The sequence below is a fragment of the Rhodotorula toruloides genome (assembly GCF_000320785.1).
Source record: "Rhodotorula toruloides NP11 unplaced genomic scaffold Scaffold16, whole genome shotgun sequence".
NCBI classification, from domain to species: domain Eukaryota; kingdom Fungi; phylum Basidiomycota; class Microbotryomycetes; order Sporidiobolales; family Sporidiobolaceae; genus Rhodotorula; species Rhodotorula toruloides.
The window spans coordinates 176,316-195,028 of record NW_015622976.1 but is presented as its reverse complement, the minus strand read 5'-3'; the positions used below and the strand labels follow the sequence as shown (position 1 = coordinate 195,028).

Sequence of the window (18,713 nt, the reverse complement as noted above, 5' to 3'; positions counted from 1 at the left end):
GCGTGTAACCCTTGACCCGGTTGCTCGAGCCCAACCTTCTCTCCGCCGACTCCGCTCGCAAGTCGTCGCATCTCTCGCTAGTCTCTGGCTCACGTCGGCTGAGCTCGTCCGTGCTACATCATGGCGAATCCCGCCGTCATCTCGCGGCTGCACGGCTGCTTGAGAACCGTCGCCTCGACCCCGCCCCGACTAATCGCCTCACCGCCGGCTGTCAAGGGTGGAGCGTCGCAGAAACGGGCGAGCGTCGCTATCAGTGAGTCTTGGCTTCAGCATCCGGGTCACAGGAAGAGCTGTCGCGGCGTTCGTTCCTCGTCTCTTGACGTGATGGGGAAGGGGCGAACGCACGCTCACCGGCTCGTAGGAAGCGCGAGGAGCGTGACGCTGACCGCGTCATGCCCTACAGTCATACGACTACGACCCGAGCACCCTCCGCCAACGTCGACAGTCGCCTCGTCCGTCGCATCTCCCCACACCTCTCCCTCAACTCACCCTGTTCCTCTCAGCCCGTCTCCTCCTTCTTCCCCTCGCACCGGCGGACTCCCTGAACCCTTGAAGCACGCGCAAGCCGGCTCGGCGACTCCTTCGACCGCCTCGTCGTTTGCCGGTCCACCCTCCGTCCTCGTCCAGCTCGAGGACTTCTTCGCGCAGCCTTGGGTAAATGCGCCGAATACCTCGGTCGAGATCCTCTACATCAAGCGAGCGACACGGGCCAGCGAGTGAGTCTGGCGGGACGATGCTTGAAGGTACTGGTTGCGGACGAACTGCTTGCTTACACCCCGTGCTTCTCCCACAGCAAGTGGTCGGGTCATGTCGCCTTCCCTGGAGGTCGGCAAGAGCCTGACGACGAGTCGGCAGAGTTTACGGCGTTGAGGGAGACGTGGGAAGGTGCGCTTGCTTTCCCGTCTCGCATCTTTGCCGGCGCTGACCATCATGTTCCCGCGCAGAGGTCGGGTTGGACTTGGCTGAGAAGGACTGGATCTCGTAAGCCACGTTGGTGGAGTTCTCAGGCAAACAAAGCTGACTAGTCGCTTTTTGCAGAATCGGACAACTTGACGACCGCGAAATCACCACGTCTCTCGGCAAACGGCTGCTCATGATTCTGTCGCCTTTCGGTGAGCTTGCCGCCGCCTTCCATCATTGTGACCGCCAGCTGATGCTCTTTGCTCCCCAGTCTTCTTGCACACCTCGCCTCACGCACCGATCCCAGAGCTCCAGGAAACCGAAGTTGCCTCGGCCCACTGGATCCCGCTCGAGCTCCTCCACGCTCCGCTCGCACGCTACGGACATGTCCCAATCGACATCGCGACGAGGCTTGCGCCGCGGAACCGCTTGGCTCGGCTTGCGCTCAAGTTCTTGGTGGGCAAGATGGACTTCAAGTGAGTGGGTTGCTTCTTCCTGCACAGAGAGCGATGCTGACGACTACCGTGACAGGTGCATCTTGCTGCCGAACGACCCTGTCGCGACTGGCCAGATGCTCCCGCCGCCTCCGCCTGGGACGAGGCTGCCAGATCTCAAGCTGTGGGGTCTGACGCTCGGGTTCGTCGCTTCACGTCCGCTTTCGGTTTATCAGCGCAGCGTGTTGACGCCCTTCGCACTACGCAGCATGACTCTCGACCTCCTCGCACACATGACCCCCAAATCTGCGCCGGAAGACCTCTCGACGTACCCTTACGCTGTCGCAGCGCTCGACACCCCTCTCACCGGACGCGAAGGCGCCTCCACTACTGCCGAGCTTGCGCCCTTTGCTCCATCCGAGGCATCCATCTTCCCCCGCTTCGTGCGTCCTTTCTCCCGCTCTCGCACTCATCTCGCTCACCCTTTCGCTTCGCGCAGTCGTACCCCGACATCAATTTCCTCATCTGGGTCTTCGCATTCCGCTACCGCCGCCTCCTTCGTCACCCCTCCAACGCCGCAACCCGTCCACGACCACCCGACTCTCCCCCTCCTCCTCGATCGAAAGTCAATTGGGCAGGGATGAGCCTGAACGCGTATTATGCGGCGGTCAGGAAGGCGCTGGTTGTGGCTATCTTCTTGAGGGCTTGCGCGGCGTTGGGTGGGGTCGTTGCCGGCGGAATGTGGTTGAGAGGGAAGTGGCTGGCCAGGAGGGCGATTGTGGCCAAGTGAAGGGTGTGTAGACGGAAACGGGCTCTCTGGAATACGAATGTTGTCATAGCTTGCGCTCACGTCGTCGCACGAAACGGAACTGGTCGACGAGGTTGAGGCAAGCGTTCCTTCTTCTCTCATCACTTCCGTCAACTGATACTCTCCAGCTACTCACGTGGTCCGAAGGCACTGATAAACTTCATTTGACACCATTCGTAGTGCTACCGAGACTTCTGTTGTTTAGTTATCACACAAGAGGCGGGAGAGGGAGGGGGTGTTGTTTACGGGTAGTTGTCGCGCTCGCCGCCGTACTGGTTTCCGCCGCCGTACTGCGTCTGGTCCTGGCCATAGCCCTGGTTGCCGCTCGAGCTGCATGAGAGACAGCAGCGTCAGCGACAAAACGCGAGAAAATGAGTGAAACGAGAAGAGGGCTCACCCTCCGAACGAGCTGTCGCCGTACTGCCCGTCGTTGTTGCGGCCGGCGCCGCCAAAGTCGGTCTGGCCGTCACCGTCTGCGAATGAAACAAGCGTCAGTGATGCCGGTAGTGAGAGGAAGTGGGCGCGGGAACGAACAGGCAGATCCGCCTCCGCTGGCCTGGAAGTCAGCGCCCCTGCCGCTGCCACCGCCGTACGACGAGTCGAGGCGGTTGCCCGTGTCAGAGATGTTCGACGAGTCGTCGAAGCCCGAGGCGCGGTTCGATCCGTACGAGTTGTCTCCGTACGACTGCGAGCCGCTGTCAAAGTTCGACTGGCGGCCGCTCGTCATGTCGCTGGCGCCGAGGCCGGACGACCTCCCAGCGCCGCCGCTGCCGTACGAGTCGTCGTTTCCGCCCGAGCCGTAGCGGTCAGACGTCGAGTCGAAACCACCCGAAGCGCCTCCGAAAGAGTCGCCCTCGTCAGCGCCTGCCCTGCGCGAGTTGGAGAACGAATCGTCCTGGTTGTTGTCGTTGTTGCCGGAGGTGAAGCCGCCCGAGCCCTGGTTGCCGGACGAGCCAAAGCGGTCCGAGGTCGAGTCGAATCCGCTCGAGGCACCGCCGTACGACGAGTCCTGCTGGCCGTATGACTGGTTGCCCGAGTTGTACGAGTCGCCGGTGGTGTTGTCGTTGTAGTTGTCCGAGCCTGAGTGACGATTGAGAAGGGGATCAGTGGCGACTTTGGGAGGGGAAGGTCAAGACGGGTGCGCACCCGAGTTCTTGTTCTGGCCGTGGTGGCTGATAGCGTCCTTTGCCTGTGCGATGTTGCAGCGTCAGTCTAAGGCCTTGCGAGACGGCATTGGAGCACACACCTTGTCGAGAATGCCCATTTTAAGCTGAACGTTCGAGGAGGGTTGTCTGTTGCGTAGGAGAGCTGGGTGAGTCCCAGTGCAGAGATAGAGTGTTACTAGTGACTGCACTTGCGTGTGTGAGTGAGCAGAGTGCGCTGGGAGTGAGGAGAAGGAGGGAGAGAGAGATTGTGGGGCGCAACGAATGACGACGAGGTGGAGACGGGGCGGTGCGCGCTCTCGACTGCGTGATGTGATCCCCGTGATGCGCGCAACGGTCACTGGGAACCAAATTCAGGATCTACATGCAGCCGACGGACGAGGAGCCGTTGCAAGCGTGGGCACTCGAAGGGGAGTTGCCAGCGAGAACTCGTCCAAGCAGCGTCTCCTCGACAGAACGGCTGTTGCAGACGCTTTGTAACGTCGCCAAGTAGCTTGCAGTCGACGCTCACGCGAGAGCAGAGTGGGAGGAAGCGGCTCGACGCAGACGACGCCGGCTTGCGAAGGTCACCTCGCCGGGCACACGTTCCTCCTTCATTCTCGCATTCAGACCGCACAAATGACGGTCTTTAACCATACTGAATGCTGAAATGCAAAAGCGTCTGTACAGAGTGCTGGGGAGAGATTGCGGCCGATTATATCAGGTCGAACGTCCGGGCATCTCGCCTGCGCCGAGGTTGGGAGGGTCGTTCGCGCCGCCGTCGAATGAGCCTGTTGCGTCGCGGCCCGAGGCGTTGTATGCGCTGCGACGCGGATCAGTTCGTCAGAATCACCGTAAAACGCTTGCTCATGTCAAAGAAGGGGAACGTACGCATAAGCCGGGCTCAATCCGCTGTCTCCGCTCTGTCGCTCAATGTCTCCAGCGAAAGTCGCGTCTCCAGTGTCCGTCGAGAGTCGCTCTGCGCCGCTTGTCACGCCCAGCGATTCGGCGGCGTCGGGGATCGCGCCGGGCGTGGCGTCGCCTGAGGGGTTCCCGCTTGAGCGGGAGGCTGAAGACGAGGAGGAGTCGGTGTCTGCAGAAAGAGCTCTGTCAGTACTCTGCAGACGATGTGTGATCGCGAGATAAAGGCGGCGACTGACTGAGGTACTGGTTCACGAGGCCCTTCGTTTGGTCGATAACCTGCGAACGCAAACGGGTCAGCTTCCCCCCTCGTTTCCAGCATCATAATTTGGCGCACTTTGTTGACTGATTCCATGCTGGCTGTGTGTGCGGAAGGTGGCTTGGTAGCAGGAAGCGACGGGGAGAAGGGAGGGCTGCAGGGTGACCGGGTCAGCGATGGATCCCAGCGCGGGTTGAAGCTAGGACGTACGTTTGATGGCGCGTGTGCCGAGGTGTTGGAGGGAGAAGGAGAAGTGCAGCAGCAGAGCGAGAGCCGCCCCACCCTCCTCGATGACGACAGTAAGTCCCAGCGAAGAGTCGGCCGTCCTCGAGACCGTTCAGAGGTGTTCAGCGGTACTGAGCCGATAGTTGAGCAGTCTGTCATGTTAGCAGCAGCATCGGCAGCCTATTCAGCAGCTGTTGAAAGGAGCGACTTGTTCGACCGATGAGAAAACGAGATCGGGACGCAGCCAGCGAGAATGGCTGGCAGATGCTCATCCCCTTAGCAGCGACCTGCAATGCACGGAGGCCATCGAACCAACCCTCCCCAAGCGGTGTGAAGGCAGAGACGACTCCACCTCTCCTCCTCGACATCGCTCGAGCCTTTCCGACCCCTCCCCCTCGCTACACACGCTCGCTGAGCCGCAATGGTCCTGCTACACCTCACGCCCGCGCTTCGGAGCCGACTGGACGCGCTGGCACCGCGATTGCCGGGGGAGTTGAGGGCGCAGGTCGGGGCGTTCTTGGTGGACGAGGCGGAGGTGCGGACATCGAGCGGCGAGCAGGCATCGGGTCGGCCGGGCGCTGTGGAAGCTATGAAGGAGCAGGGACAGCGGACCGTCCCGCATGAGCTGCTGGCGCGGGTGTCGAGGTGGGCAAGAGGAAAGGAGGACCTGGAGGACCCAGGTGCGCATGCCTTTGAGCAGTGCCAGAGGACGAGCGAAAGCTGACGATCCATTCTGTCCAGATCTCTACCGCCTCGCAAGCTTGCTGCGCCTGACAGACGTGTACGCTCCGCCTGTAGCGCCTCGAGAGAAGGTGCGTTCGCTCGTTTCGCCCTATCCTGCGCCTTGAACTGACTGCAGCGTTGTATGTAGTCCCCCGAGCTACTCGCCATACTCGCCGACATCCAGCTGCAGCAAGACCGCCGCTCCTACGCCGCCCTGACCTCCCTCGCGCCCGCTCCGCATCCCTCCCTCATACCTCTCGACGACCCCTTCTCCGCCAAGACGCCAGCGGAAGAGTGGCAGGAGATCAGGAGGGAAGTGAGTGCGATCGCGAACGTTGGGGCGAGTATGTTGGCGGTCGGCACGGGAGTTTGGTGGGTTGGCGGAGGACGAAGCTATGCGGCGGTGCGTCGGCGTCTCTCCTGCTGAGCTGCGAAGACAGTCCTCTTACCCGTCGACGCATACAGCGCCTCTGCCTCGCCTTGTCGGGCGCTCTCGCCATCGCCATCATCGAAGGTTGGCTGTACTGGCGCTTCTTCTCTCGCTTAGACCCAGCGCCCAAAGCGAGTGCAAGTGCTGGGAGAACAGCCGCGCGAGCTGGAGGAGCCAAACGAGGACTTCCACGGAATTGGGACAGTCGGGCGAAGAAGCAGGAGTAAGGATTGTCTGGAACGAAGCAGGTCATGCAGTCAAGCGACAGCATCGAACGCGCGAATAAGACGGGATTGTGCAGCTGGAGAGGCAAGATGTCGATTGAATGCTAGTGTTGCAACAGGGTAGAGTGAACGAATGAGAGAGTGCGAAGACTGCGAAATGAGGGTTCAAGCTGGCGGTTGTTGTGCTTTCCGTGCGCGAGTCATGTCGTCGAGGTACTGCTGCAGCTGATCGTCCTCGACTTGGATGCTTTCATTGGCACGAGTCAGCGAGCAGGCAACGCTAAGAAAGACCGTTCGAGCGCACCTGGGTACCAAAGCCTTTGCCTCCTCAGCCTCCATCGGACACAAGTTGACCAGCTGAACCTGCTCGAAGAACTGGAAAGGCGGGTTCGGGAAGGAGCTGTAATGAGGAGCGAGAGTTAGCAGGTCCGCCTCGTAGCTGAAGCTGGAGAAGTGGGCTCACCTGCGCACGTTGGACGCCGTCTCGTGGTCGTAGAACCGCGCAAAGGTGTCGACGTAATCCTTTGTCTTGTTGTAGACGCTGCAGAGGGACAGGGTGAGTTCGCGCGGCAACCGACGAGGTGAGAGAGGGACGCACGCGTTGTCGGGCGGGTTGTCGAGCGACTCGAGTACAAGTTTGACCTCACTGATGGTCAGCATGTTCCGCTGCGTGTCCTCATCGCCGAAGCCTGAGGAGGGAGAGCCTCATCAGTCCGTGTCGAGCGATGAGGACGAGAGAAGGGTGAACTCGCTCTGCGGGAACTTGAGGCGGCTCGCGTCCTCGTCGTCGGGCTTGTGGCGGTCTGTAACGCGCGACATGGCAGCAGACTGAGCGGTACAGAGCGGACTGGGGTCGCGGTCGGAGTCGAAGGTGCGGGTTCAAGCGGGTTGCTCCTCGACCGCTACCCATACAGCGCACACTGCTGTCTGTCGCTGTCGATGCACATGCACTCCGCCTAACAACTGATACCGAACCGCCGCAGAGCGTGCCGAACCCGCTTTCGTTCCTCCCGACCTGCTCTCCTTCCTCGAGTGCAACTCTCGCGCTGCGCCTGATACGCTCGTGAGACTGGTTGCGTTTGCAGATCGTGGTGTCTATGAACAGACGGGAATCTAGGATGTACGGGTGACGTGAACCGATAGACAGGGTATCGAGAGGGGAGGGTGTGTACAGCTTGGGCGAAGGTTTGCGGGCCAGGCAGGGGCGCGACGACTTTTGGGAGAGGGGCGAAGGGCTCAGTGCTGCAGCTTGGTCTGGCGGAAGCCACCGAGGAGGGCGAGGTCGTCTGGAATGGAGGAACTGTCAGGTCGTCCCTCACCTCGGTTGATCCTTCGTTGGACGTACAGCTGATCTTGATGGCTCCGCTGATGACAAAGACCCATCGCAGGCGGCCAATCTCGACGAGGCGGCCGGTGACGAACGGGCCAGGCGCGGCGGCCAGCGTACGCGCGACGTCGGAGACTGCGGCAGCGAAGTTCAGCATTGAAGCTTGGTTGTCTGCGGGAACTTGGGCCTTACTGCCGAGGAGGCGGGTGCGAGCGTGCTTGGGGACCATGGCCGACAGCAAGGCTCCCTGTCAAAGCGAGGAACGCGTCAATGTTGTCTTGGACGACTGTGTCGGAGGGAAGGGAGGACGCACCCTGATGCTCGAGTCCATCGAGCTGATGCAGGTGCGAGCGATATAGAGGGAGATAACGATAGGGAGGGTCGGAGCGAATGCCATGGCGCCCGTCAGGATTTGCGCAGGAACTGAGGAGGTGGATTTCAGCGAATGCTGGAGGAGAAGCGGTCAGCGATAAGAGGACGCACTGTGCGTCGTCACCATCGTGAGGACGAGACCGATGCGCTTCGAAATGGCGCCGGTGAGGAGCGAGGTGACGACGGCTCCGAGGGCAGACGAAGCGAGGACGGTCGTGATGGTGCGGATCGACGCGCCGTACTCCGACTTGAAGTAGAGCGAGACGTACGACGCAGGAGTCAGCGATGAGGCGAAGCTGTCGACGGAGAAGAGGAGGACGATGAAGACGAGGCTGAGGAGAGGGAGGGCCGATTCTTCGCCGTTGTCGAGGTCACCGAGCGTGAGCTTCGTCGACGTCGTGACGGCTTGAGGCGTCGAGCTCGCCGTCCTGTCGATCAGCGGACGCTTCGCGATGAGCGGCTGCCTTTCGTCGCTTGTCCGCTCCTCCTCGACGTCCGTCTCCTCGTCCTCCGACGTCTCAGGCGAGTCGACCAATCGCTGAGGGAACTGCGGGTGGTCGAGCTCGGTGTAGGGCGTCATGAACAGGCTGAGGGCGACTTTGACGAGTCCGATGCATCCGTACGCGAGGAAGACGAATCGGTAGGCCTCGTGTGACGAGGCGCCCTTTTCGAGGTGCGAGATGACCGCTCCCGAAACCAGCGAGCCGAGTGCGAGACCGACGAAGCCGAGGATCTGGTAGTGCATCAAAACGTAGATCCGGTGTTCGGGCTGAACGAGCTGGCTGAGCATGCCGACCTCGACAGACGAGAAGGGTCCAACCTCGTTGCCTGACCTGAGAGTCATGACCGTATTGTCAGCGTTGGCTACGACGCTTGTGGAGACGGTGAGCAGAAACGAGAAAGCGGAGCGCACGGCGAGATCACTCCGAAGGTGGCGGCAAGGAGGAGCACGATAAAGCGTCCCGAGAGAGCGAGGGGGACGTGTACGCACGCCGCTCGCCGCCATCATGGCCGACCCGACCGCCAACACCCTCCTCCTCCCGACGCTGTCTGCGATCCAGCTAATCGACAAGGCAAGTGCGACGTCGCCGAAAAGTGTCAAAGAGAGGAAGAGTCCGACGTTCGGGTCGGAAAAGCCGAGTGCCGTGAGGTAGAGGACGAGGATTGGTGCGATCGCGCCGAATCTTTTCGTTGACGAGGGTCGTCAGTACGAGTCGGGAAGAACGAGGGGAGGACGACGCACCCGACCATCCGTATGAAGCGCGAGACGATGAGCAGTGCGACATCCTTCGGCGAGTGAGCAGCCTTCAGGTGCGCAAAGCCCAGCTCAGTCGACAGTTTCCTCAGCACCGAGACCATCGCTGTGTCCGTCGGGAGGGAGATCGCTTCGAGAAGGAAGAGCACGGAAGAGAAGCAGGCCACGAGCTGACCGAGAGCCAGAGAAGCAGCACGAGGTGGATGAACCGGCGACACTTTCCCGCGCCCGCCCCGCAGAGTGGCTAGCGTTACTCGGCGCGCCCGAAGGCGAAGGTTCACGGAGGTTCACGGCGGGGTAAGAGGAGGTCAGACGCACCAACAACTCCCGAGGGTGAAGGGCGCGAGGTGCGGCGTCAAGGGCGATATGTACGAGTATTGCAGAGCTTGAATACGTTCTAGTGCTCGAGACGGGCAGTCTTGAAGCCGATAAAGAGACAGATGTCGTCTGCGAGGCGGAGAGGAGGTCAGGGCAAGTCCGCGCAGAAGGCCGGAGCCGTTGGGCGTCTGGGGAGACAGGAGTGTCGGACGTACAGAGGATCTTGATGGAGCCCATGAGGACGAACGACCAGCGGATGTAACCCATGCTGACCAGGGTGAGCGAGAACGTCGGGCCTGGCGTCGTCGCCAAGGTCCTGACGACATTGATGACTGCCGCAGGAGAGAGGTCAGTGCTGGAGATGCTGCGAGGCGGATGGATCCACGTACTACCGAGGAAGCGAGTACGCTGCTCGTTCGGAATGACAGCAGCGAGGAAGGCGCCTGCAAAGAAGGAGCTTAGCAGGGAAACCCACCTCGAACGGCTGAGGGAAACCCACCTCGAACGCTTCCGTCCATCGTCGCCAGGAACGCGCGAGCCGTGAAGACGGTGAGGGCGATAGGAAGAGTCGGTGCCAATCCAAGTGCGATCGTAAGGAGCTGCGCCGGAGCTGTCGACGCGAGTGAGTCCAAGAGCGTGCTGCTTCTGGCGGGCAACGCACCGTGTGTTCCCACCATCGTGCCAATGATGCCGAGACGCTTTGAGATGGACGCGGCGGCAAGCTGCGAGAAGCAGGCGATGATGGCCGTGATGGAGAAGAAGTGCGCGATGAGGTTGACGGGCGCAGCATGGACGGTGCGGAGATAGTACGAGATGAAGGAGAGGGGTGCGAGACCCGAGGCGAACGAGTCGAGGGCGAAGATGAGGCAGAGCGTGACGAGGCGTCCGACGGGAAGGCCAGGGTGCGAAGGGTTGACTGCAGGAGGGTCGAGGATAGGGTTCGCCTCGCGACGCTGGCCCTGCAGGAGCGGCTGGCGCTCGCTGTCGCCGTTCTGCTGGGCAGACGGCGCAGGAGCGGCAGGAGCAGGTGCGCGAGGACGGTCGACTTCGGCGTGGCGAGTCATGAGGAACGAGATGAGGACCTTGATAGCAGCGATTGCTGCGTAGGCCGTGAAGACGGCTCGGTAGGCCTGCTCCGTGGTCTTGCCGTAGCGTTCCATGCCGCCGACGATGACGCCCGTCAGGTTGTTGCCGACGCTGATTCCGAGGAAGCCGAGGACTTGGTACCACATGAGGAGACTGACACGGCCCTCTGGCTCGGTCAACCCGCTCAGCATGGCCTGCTCGAGTGCGGAGAAGGGTCCAGTCTCGTTTCCGCTTGGCGAAACGATCCCGACGATGGCGGAGACGAGGAGGACGATGTAGTTGCGCGAGAGGGCGAACGCAACGCCCGAAGCGCACATCAGGAGCGATCCCAGCGCGAGCATGCGACGGCGGCCGAATGCGTCGGCAGTCCATGTGACGAAGAGCGAGAGGAGGACGTCGCCGAGGAGAGTCGCAGAGAGGAAGAGACCGACAGACCGGTCGGAAAAGCCAATCTCGCGGAGAAAGATGATGAGGACCGGGGCGAAGGAGCCGAAGCTGTGTGTTGCAAGGGTCAGCGCGTCGGTCAAGCTGAATCGTGAGAGCTCTGGGACTCACCCGGCCATGCGAATGAATCGGGAGAAGAAGAGTAGGGAGACGTCGCGCCTCGAGTGCGACCGCGCGATGTGGCCGAAGCCGAGTTCCTCGCCAATTTTGTGCAGCCAGCCCATCGTCTGTCGCTGTCTGTCGAGGAGAAGTGAAGGGTCGAAGGTCAAGCCAAGTTTGGCCGTCGACGTCGACGAGACTGGTCCTCTCGCTTCTCTCACAACACCGCTGGCCTGCTTCGCGCTGCCTGTATCGCCTGCTGCCGTTCTGACTGTTCACCTGCGCTACAGCAGCAACGCTCGCTCGCCGTCGCCGCCCCGCCTTTTCAAATCCGGGTCTTCATCAGGTCACGGAACGTGCGGTGGTGGCAGGCATTCTCGCGGGCCTACTGCGCCGGCAAGGCATAGCAGAAGATGTGGTGGACGGATTGGTGCAGCCAGGACGTCCGGCGAGGCCGTGTTGCTGGCTCTGTCTGCCGACCAACTCCTCGGAGATGCCGGTGTCAACACCTCGCTGGCCTGCGGTGCCCTTCTCTTCTTGGGGCTCGATAAGCGCTCTCGCGCTGCACTCACCGCCTGATCTTGTCCCTCCACCTGGGGCGTGCCGATGCGGGCGACTCACGCGCCGACGTACACCGACGAACAGCTCGCTTATCTGGACTGGTACAACTCGCACGTCCAGGCCTTCTTCTACGCCGGACTCTTCTCCTACGTCCTGCTACTCGGCCTTGCCAACTTCCTCTCTCGCCTCCTCTCTGCCGCCTTCGTCCGACGCTTCCACACCCTGCACCCGTCGCCGATCGACCAGAAGGGGCTGGTTCGGCTCTTCTCAGCCTGCGTTGCATCATGGAGGAAGTGTACGTATCGGCGGAGCCAGCTGGTGGTCTGGGTTGGACTGGGTAGCGCGGCGCAACTCGTACGTCCGCCCTCGAGCCTTTAGGCCGGCAAATAGAGCTGACGGCCCCGTCCTGCAGTTCGTTCTCCTAGGGTACCTAGCGATGACATTCAGCATCGCCTTTTCTGGCGCTTATGGTTACCCAGACTATCAGGTGCGAGTTCCGAACGTTTCACGCTCGGCCGTCACGCTGACGTTGCTCAAGTACAGGCGCATCATTGTGCAAGGCTGGCCTATGCACACGTCCCCATCCTCGTCGGTCTCGCTTCGCGCGAGGCAGGAGTCTTGGCCTGGCTGACGGGTTTCAGGTAGGCCCGTCGCCGCTGAGAAGAGCAGAGTCGATAGCTGAGCGCAACGTCTTGCAGCCCTTCAACCTTGCTCAACATGCACCGCTGGATGGCCCGCACCGTCTTCTTCCTCGTCTGCTGCCACATCGGCGGGCGGGTGTACACGAATGTACCGAGTGCGTCCGCCTGCGCCGCTCTTCGTTTCGATCTCCAGGCTCATGCTCGTCAGGACAGCCGTCAACCCTTCCCTCCCTCACATGCGCTATCAAGCCTGGGGTATAGCCGGCCTCATCTTCTGGTCCATCATGGTCTTCGGTTCAATCCGCCCAATCCGCCGCCGCTTCTACAAGTCGTTCATCTTCACGCACATCTTCGCCTTTGCTCTCTCCATTATCTGCCTCTCCTTCCACCGCCCGCAGGTTGCGCCCTACCTGGCCGCAGCAGCAGTCGTCTACATCCTCGACCGACTCGTTCGCTTCGGCTCGCTCGTCTACTTCAACCTCTTCCGTGCGGTCGCGCTGGGGCAAGGACCGACTGCGACAGTCGCGGTCGTCGGAAAGGACGTCATCAAGGTGCAGGTCTCGACAGGACTTGCTTGGAAGCCGGGTGAGTGTTCCGTCCTCAGTCCGTCTCCTGGATCCTGACGGATTGGGTTGCAGGCAAGCACGTCTACCTGCACGCTCCGCTACTCGAAGCAGGCGGGCACCCTTTCTCGAGCAAGTCCTGCGCCTCAAATCTTGTTGACCTTGCGTTGACCTTCCGCTGCGCACAGTCGCCTCCTCCTACCTCCCCGTCTCGCACCTCGACTCGGATCCGAAGCCTCGAGCCGGCGTACTCGCACTCGTTATTCGCGTCCACAGCGGTCTGACGGCAAAGCTATACCAGCATGCGCTACGTGGTCAGGAGAACGGTGCGGATGGCGAGAACAGCTCAACACCTGTGCCGATCTGGCCTGTCTTCGTCGAAGGTGAGCTCGAGATGACTAGATCGTCGATGCATCAACTGACCAATCATCTGAGCAGGACCTTACGGCCACGACCTCCTGCTACACCGCTACGAATCGGTCCTCCTTATCACGGGCGGTACAGGCGTCACGTTCGCCCTCTCATGCTTGCTGGACCTTGTACGTCGAGCGAGAAACCGGCACCTTGGCGGTACTAAGCCGCTCGTCACGAGTCGCGTAACGTTCGTCTGGTCCGTCCGCAACTCGGGTGCGTCAAGCTCGTGTCCGAGGTTCACAGGCACAGCTCAAGACTAAAAAGTCTGCCAACTAACGTCGTGCATACGCAGGCGACGTCAACTGTATCGCCCAAGAGCTGCGCGAAGCGATCCATTACGCACCTCCCGGTTTCCTCGACGTCCAGATCTACATCACGTCGGCCGGCCGGAACCTCGAGGTAGTCGACACTACCGCCTCGTCTAGATCAGGCTCGTCGTCCTCGATGCTCAAGCGGGTTCCGACCTCGGCAACGCTTTCTATCGAGAAGGAAGTCCTGCGCCCGCACATCTCGAACCGCTCGACCGAAACCCTCATACCGCGTTACGACCAGCCTCACGCTATCACGTTTAGCCGCTCAATATACGATGACCTTGCCCGGAGTCCTCCTCCGGCGCCAACCTCGATCGACTTTCTCGACCAGGTCCCCCTTCTCAGCCACACCACAAACACGTCGACAACCTCTACTTCGCTCGACTCGGTCGTCATTCCTCTTCATACCGGTCGGCCTCGCATTCGCGACATCGTAGCAGACGTCGTCGCGCAGACTCCGCGCGCCGGCTCGGTCGCAGTCGGGACTTGCGGACCTGTCGCGCTCACGGACGAAGTAGGCGCAGCGTGTAGCGACAGGATCGATCCGGGCAAGGTGTCGAGGGGCGAGCACAGGCTGAACATTGTGAGTCCTGCCTCGTTTCGCTTTTGCATCCGTTTCGAGGCGTACTGACCATTCTTTCATGCTAGATGCTCCACTCGGAGGTCTTCGGGTGGTGAGGCTTGCTAGACGGTGACATAGACTCAGAAACTCGCGCCAATTCTCTGGCTCGACTGACAGGGCAGAGGAAAGGCTATTGCAACATGAAACCGATATTCCGAGATAGAGATTGCGAGTACGGAAGATGCGAGTGAAGAAGCCTGACCGACCTGTTGTAGCCGCAAAGCGCCCTCAAATCTGCCCCTTCAAGTCCGCCTTCGCCGCCTTGACCAAGACCTCATTCAGCGGGACGAGCGCAGCCTTCGAGTCGACTTGTCGGTCTGACAGCGCTGTACCGGCTGGCGCATCCTTGAGGAAAGCGGCGTTGTTGGCCGAGAGGAAATCGAACGCTTCTTGCTCCGAGTCGAAGGAGAGCTGCGTCGTGATGAGGCGGAGCGGAATCTGCAGATAGCTGTGGGGCGTGGCATCGTCAGCTTTGTGGACTGACCAGACGCAGCTGCGAGAGTACGCACGCCTTGCACATCGTTACGAGCGCCGTCACCCTCTCGCGCGGTACAAAGTGGTCCATGACGTAAGCTCCCATCTTGGGCGCGGCGTTGAACAAGCGGAAGAATTTAGTGTAGTTGCCCTGCGAGACGGCGAGGCGGACTGCGAGGGCGTGCGAGACGGACGGGTCGCGCGTCTCTTCGGGCGTGAGTTCGGCGAGGGTCGTGTTGAGTTCTGCAACCTCGGATCGTTAGTGAAACCCGATGGGAGATGTTGAAAAAGGGACGCACCTGCGCGATTTCGAGAGAAGAGGAGGTAGAGGATCCGGTAGCCAAGGAATTCCATCGGATGGCCATTGAGTCCGAGGCGGTAGAGCTGTCGTAGCCGAGACTGACACTGGTTGAACTCGCCGAGATCTCCCTGTGGGAGTGCAAACGTCGGCATGCGTAACGATAGTCGAGGATGGGCCATCGCACCTTCTCGAGCGCTATCCGGGCGTGGATCTCGTACACTTGCACGGTGAAGTCGTTCGTTATCCGCTGGACCTGCGCCACGCGGTCACTTCGGTCAAGTGGATCGACAAACCGCGAGCAGCGAACGTACGATCAAGTCTTGCCGCATGCTCTTGAACTGGTCGCAGATGTAGTTGTAGTTCCCCTCCTCCCTCCACTTCTGCTTAAGCAGGTCGAGCGTCTGTTTCAGGATCTCGAGTGGTCGGATGGTGTTTGGATCGGGTAGCTGCGCAGGGAAGAGGTCAACGAGGGAGAGCGCAGCGAGGGGATGCGGACGGACTGATGTTAGCCGCAAGTACGGCTTCTCCAGCTTCGTGCTCTTCCCGACGATCGTATACCGGTCCCAGTCGATGACGTTCTGCGGGAGGAGAAGCAGTCAGTCCACCTTTCTGGCGAGCTACAGTCGAGCGAATCCCGCACGCACCGGATCGTACGCCGCGTCTGGCTCAGGCGTCGCCGAACCGCTGCTGTATTCGCCGTACGAGTGCACGCCTCCCTGTACTAACCGTCCGACATTGCCCATCCGCGCCGCCAGCGAACCTGTCCCGTTCGTCACCGCTGCCGCCTCCGCCTCGAACCGCCGCGCGCGCTTTTCTCGTCGGTCGCGCTCGTCTGAGAGTCCAGGCACAACGCCATGAGATGCTGGTGTTGACGGTACGAAGGCTCTGCGAAAAGTGAATGATCAGTGTACGGATCGCGTGAGCGCGTGAAGGTGCTCACTTTCGCTTCTTCGTCGGGTTGAGGCTGCGCGTAGAAGGAGAGGGATTCGTCAGCATCGCCTGCGGCTCAGTGAGCTGCCTATAGGTCCCACAAAGCCACGCTTGACCCACCTCTCCAGCTTGAACTGCTTCCAGTCCGTACTCCACATCGTCCCCGACTCGAAGGCCTTGTAGATGGCTTGCTTGAGCTCTGCCTCGACCGCTGCCCGATTGGCGTCCGTGCATTTCGCGAAAGTCTCGTTGACGAACTCCCTGTTCGACGAAACCGATGAAGAGAGAGTGCGCCGTCAGCGCGCGTTCGGATGGTCCGCTTAGTGATCCAATCACGCACTTGAGTGCTGGAGGCCATTTTGAGGACGCCATCCTGCCAGCCGAGCCGTTTGCGAGCGAGAGAGGGAAGAGGTCGAGGAGGTGAGGGTGGGTGGGAGGTTCAAAGAGGCGCCGCTGCTGGCCGAGGACGGTGTGGGCCCCTCGAGCGAGTCAAGCAGTACTCTGCAGCACTCTAGCAAGTAGAACGGGTCGCAGACAGCGAGAGGTCAGACTCGACTCCGTCACTCTCCCCTCTTGCCCTCCTTCCTCTCACTCGACGAGGGCAACTCGCTCGCACGGGGCTGTGCTATGTCCGACACTGCTGGGAAGAAACGTGCTGCCTCCGAGGACTTTGACTCATCCGCCGCCGACGCTCGCCCGCCTCCCAATCTCCGTTCAGGCCCCTTTGTTCCGCCGGACGATGCGGAGGAGCCATCGCCAGCGAATGAGGTTGTGAGGAAGGCTGAGGGCTGGATCGAGAAGTTCGAGTCGAAGGTCGATGCAGATGAGCATGTCGTGCTGCAGACAGGAGAAGCGAAGGGACTCGTTGAGGACTTGAGGAACCTCGTCGCCGGCTGTGAGTCCTTGCACGTCCTGCTTTGACGGAGCGCACTCTTTGAACTGACTCGTTGCTTTCACAGTCCGTTCAAGCCCCGCGACGAAGGATGACATCGCCGATGTGCTCGACCGCCTCGACGAGATCTACCACTATGTTGTCCCCACCAAGCGGCTTCCCTACTCTCCGCCTCAGCACCAATCTTTGCCTCTTCGCCTGCCTGCCTATGGCCTCCGCGCGTCCCCCCCGCAGCAGCCTTCCATCTTCCAGCAACTCCCGTTCGACGTTCTTCGCCTCGTGATGCTCGAGCTTCGGCACCTACACGAGACGGAGGCGGGCAAGCGAGGGCTGACGGATTGGCGCATCAACGACTGGCAGAGGACCGTTCGTGGATTGAGGCGCGTCAGCGCAAATATGAAGGAGGTTTGCGACGCGATTTGCAAAGCGGAACTCGCCGTCACTGCCGTCGAGGATTTGCCCCGCATCGCCGCACGTATGACCAGGACGCCTCAGTATGCCGAAGACTTGCGTCGCCTGGAGATCTACCTCCGCGACCTCGACCAGCTCGGAAATCGCTCCGGCACCGATGCCGCCTTCTCCCTCCCCGACGTGATACGTCTCAGTCACAACGTTACGGCCCTCAACCTCGCAGGCGACAGCATTGATCCCGACTTCTCGGAGTCACTCCGCTTCTACCTCTCGAGACGAGGATACTCGTTCGACGAAATGACAGGCGGCGTCAGCGTCCCCGACACCATCGTTGCGCTCCCTTACCTCCGCCATCTCAGCTACGGCGCCCCTTGTAGCGTCGCCGATATTGTCAAGTTCATCACCGAGATCCCGACTCTCACCTCGCTCGACATTCGCGGTCTCGTCGATCACGATGCTAATCCCGAGATAAGGCCGGCCTCTGCCTCCCTCCGTCGACTGTGGATGCCCGGGGTTGCCGTCCCGCCAACCGTCCTCGCGAGGTTACTAGGCATCTCACCGCCGACCGAGCAACGCCAAGACGACGACGACGGAATACCTCGTCCGCAACTCCGCTCTCTCGCCTTCACCTTCGACCCGGAGAACACCGTGCCGCACACTGGCGCGAACGTGGAAGCCGAGATAGACGCCCTCCTGAACCTCTTCGGCATCATCGGACCTCGACTCGTCGAGCTCCACCTATCGCTCCCCGGCGCCGACGAGAACGGCTCGCTCTCTTTCCTCGGTCCGCTCGCAGCTATTCTGCCACTCCCTCTCCCAGGCGGTGCGGGTGCTCAGCCCGGTCCAGCCGGCGGCGCGGGCGGGCCTGCGATGGCGGCTCCTCAGAACGTACAAGGCGCAGGTGCGGCGGCAGGTCCATGGAACACAGCAGCCGCACAGCAGCGCGGTGTCCTTGCGCGACGAGGTGCGGGGACGAATCGGACTGCAGGCCTGCCTCCAGTGCGAACGCATCAGGCAGCAGCGGCGGCTGCAGCAGGCGCAGCGCAGGCGCCGCAGAATGGTCCGCATGTTCCGCATCCGAATAGGCAGCCTCCAGCAGTCGGAGCTGGAGGGGGAGCAGCGCCTGCGGGACCGGCGCCTCAGCCGCAGGCCGGGGCGGGAGGAGCGGGAGGAGGCCGAGCCAATCTCAACCAGCTCTTCGCGGTGCGAGCCGTACGACCCGAGCACTTCTTCTTCGCCGAACTCCTCCAGCATTGCCCGAATCTCGAGCATCTCGAGCTGTATGGGAGGCGGTACAACGCCGGTCTCGTCGACGTTCTGCGGACCTTACCGCTGCGACATCTCGCCTTGTCCGTCCCGAACAACGAGGAGCGCGCCCCGTTCGTCGAGGGTCTCCTCAAGGCATTGGAGGAGGGAGTATGGCCGAACCTGCGCAGGTGAGGTCCAGCTCGTTCCTCAGCTGACGAGCTTCTCACTGACTCTCTTCTCTCCGCAGGCTTGAGCTTAGCGGCCGTGGCGGAGATTGGGCGCCGAGCGAGCGTCGCCAGGTCAAGGATGCGGCGGAGAAGCGTCCCATGCTCGAGTACCGGTCGACGGACCTCAAGCGGTAGGAGGCGGGTAGGCCAT

At 61.4% G+C, this 18,713-nt stretch overlaps 10 protein-coding genes across 10 annotated transcripts; 4 read left to right on the top strand and 6 right to left on the bottom strand.

Moving 5' to 3' along the window:
• Positions 1-120: 120 nt before the first annotated feature.
• Positions 121-2,124, top strand: RHTO_02025 (NUDIX hydrolase domain containing protein; the record flags this gene model as incomplete). Its single annotated transcript, XM_016415703.1, has 9 exons — positions 121-253; positions 404-716; positions 794-885; positions 945-981; positions 1,039-1,112; positions 1,172-1,376; positions 1,432-1,536; positions 1,603-1,777; positions 1,834-2,124. The coding sequence occupies 9 exons, from the start codon at positions 121-123 to the stop codon at positions 2,122-2,124; spliced, it is 1,425 nt and encodes a 474-aa protein (XP_016272273.1).
• Positions 2,125-2,384: 260 nt separating this feature from the next.
• Positions 2,385-3,406, bottom strand: RHTO_02024 (uncharacterized protein; the record flags this gene model as incomplete). The annotated part of the gene is made up of 5 exons (XM_016415702.1): positions 2,385-2,472; positions 2,540-2,615; positions 2,677-3,222; positions 3,289-3,331; positions 3,389-3,406. 5 exons carry the CDS (start codon positions 3,404-3,406, stop codon positions 2,385-2,387), a joined length of 771 nt encoding a protein of 256 aa, XP_016272272.1.
• Positions 3,407-4,004: 598 nt separating this feature from the next.
• On the bottom strand, positions 4,005-4,560 carry RHTO_02023 (uncharacterized protein; the record flags this gene model as incomplete). The annotated part of the gene is made up of 4 exons (XM_016415701.1): positions 4,005-4,107; positions 4,176-4,377; positions 4,445-4,484; positions 4,543-4,560. 4 exons carry the CDS (start codon positions 4,558-4,560, stop codon positions 4,005-4,007), a joined length of 363 nt encoding a protein of 120 aa, XP_016272271.1.
• A 550-nt stretch (positions 4,561-5,110) lies between these two features.
• On the top strand, positions 5,111-6,069 carry RHTO_02022 (ATPase, vacuolar ER assembly factor, Vma12; the record flags this gene model as incomplete). Its single annotated transcript, XM_016415700.1, has 4 exons — positions 5,111-5,369; positions 5,431-5,501; positions 5,561-5,815; positions 5,878-6,069. 4 exons carry the CDS (start codon positions 5,111-5,113, stop codon positions 6,067-6,069), a joined length of 777 nt encoding a protein of 258 aa, XP_016272270.1.
• Positions 6,070-6,231: 162 nt separating this feature from the next.
• On the bottom strand, positions 6,232-6,885 carry RHTO_02021 (DNA-directed RNA polymerase II subunit RPB4; the record flags this gene model as incomplete). The annotated part of the gene is made up of 5 exons (XM_016415699.1): positions 6,232-6,313; positions 6,371-6,466; positions 6,530-6,607; positions 6,665-6,755; positions 6,819-6,885. The coding sequence occupies 5 exons, from the start codon at positions 6,883-6,885 to the stop codon at positions 6,232-6,234; spliced, it is 414 nt and encodes a 137-aa protein (XP_016272269.1).
• Positions 6,886-7,302: 417 nt separating this feature from the next.
• On the bottom strand, positions 7,303-9,124 carry RHTO_02020 (MFS transporter, sugar transporter; the record flags this gene model as incomplete). Its single annotated transcript, XM_016415698.1, has 6 exons — positions 7,303-7,352; positions 7,412-7,528; positions 7,586-7,640; positions 7,707-7,816; positions 7,877-8,949; positions 9,009-9,124. The coding sequence occupies 6 exons, from the start codon at positions 9,122-9,124 to the stop codon at positions 7,303-7,305; spliced, it is 1,521 nt and encodes a 506-aa protein (XP_016272268.1).
• A 293-nt stretch (positions 9,125-9,417) lies between these two features.
• RHTO_02019 (MFS transporter) lies at positions 9,418-11,092 on the bottom strand (the record flags this gene model as incomplete). Its single annotated transcript, XM_016415697.1, has 6 exons — positions 9,418-9,467; positions 9,554-9,670; positions 9,728-9,781; positions 9,838-9,948; positions 10,000-10,919; positions 10,980-11,092. 6 exons carry the CDS (start codon positions 11,090-11,092, stop codon positions 9,418-9,420), a joined length of 1,365 nt encoding a protein of 454 aa, XP_016272267.1.
• A 481-nt stretch (positions 11,093-11,573) lies between these two features.
• On the top strand, positions 11,574-14,135 carry RHTO_02018 (ferric-chelate reductase; the record flags this gene model as incomplete). Its single annotated transcript, XM_016415696.1, has 9 exons — positions 11,574-11,882; positions 11,941-12,015; positions 12,072-12,169; positions 12,227-12,324; positions 12,383-12,754; positions 12,921-13,115; positions 13,171-13,359; positions 13,439-14,040; positions 14,106-14,135. The coding sequence occupies 9 exons, from the start codon at positions 11,574-11,576 to the stop codon at positions 14,133-14,135; spliced, it is 1,968 nt and encodes a 655-aa protein (XP_016272266.1).
• A 172-nt stretch (positions 14,136-14,307) lies between these two features.
• Positions 14,308-16,156, bottom strand: RHTO_02017 (nuclear export factor; the record flags this gene model as incomplete). Its single annotated transcript, XM_016415695.1, has 10 exons — positions 14,308-14,527; positions 14,589-14,796; positions 14,853-14,982; positions 15,039-15,107; positions 15,166-15,300; positions 15,355-15,432; positions 15,499-15,739; positions 15,795-15,818; positions 15,905-16,045; positions 16,125-16,156. The coding sequence occupies 10 exons, from the start codon at positions 16,154-16,156 to the stop codon at positions 14,308-14,310; spliced, it is 1,278 nt and encodes a 425-aa protein (XP_016272265.1).
• Positions 16,157-16,411: 255 nt separating this feature from the next.
• Positions 16,412-18,697, top strand: RHTO_02016 (uncharacterized protein; the record flags this gene model as incomplete). The annotated part of the gene is made up of 3 exons (XM_016415694.1): positions 16,412-16,679; positions 16,744-18,523; positions 18,583-18,697. 3 exons carry the CDS (start codon positions 16,412-16,414, stop codon positions 18,695-18,697), a joined length of 2,163 nt encoding a protein of 720 aa, XP_016272264.1.
• Between the last annotated feature and the right edge of the window lie 16 nt (positions 18,698-18,713).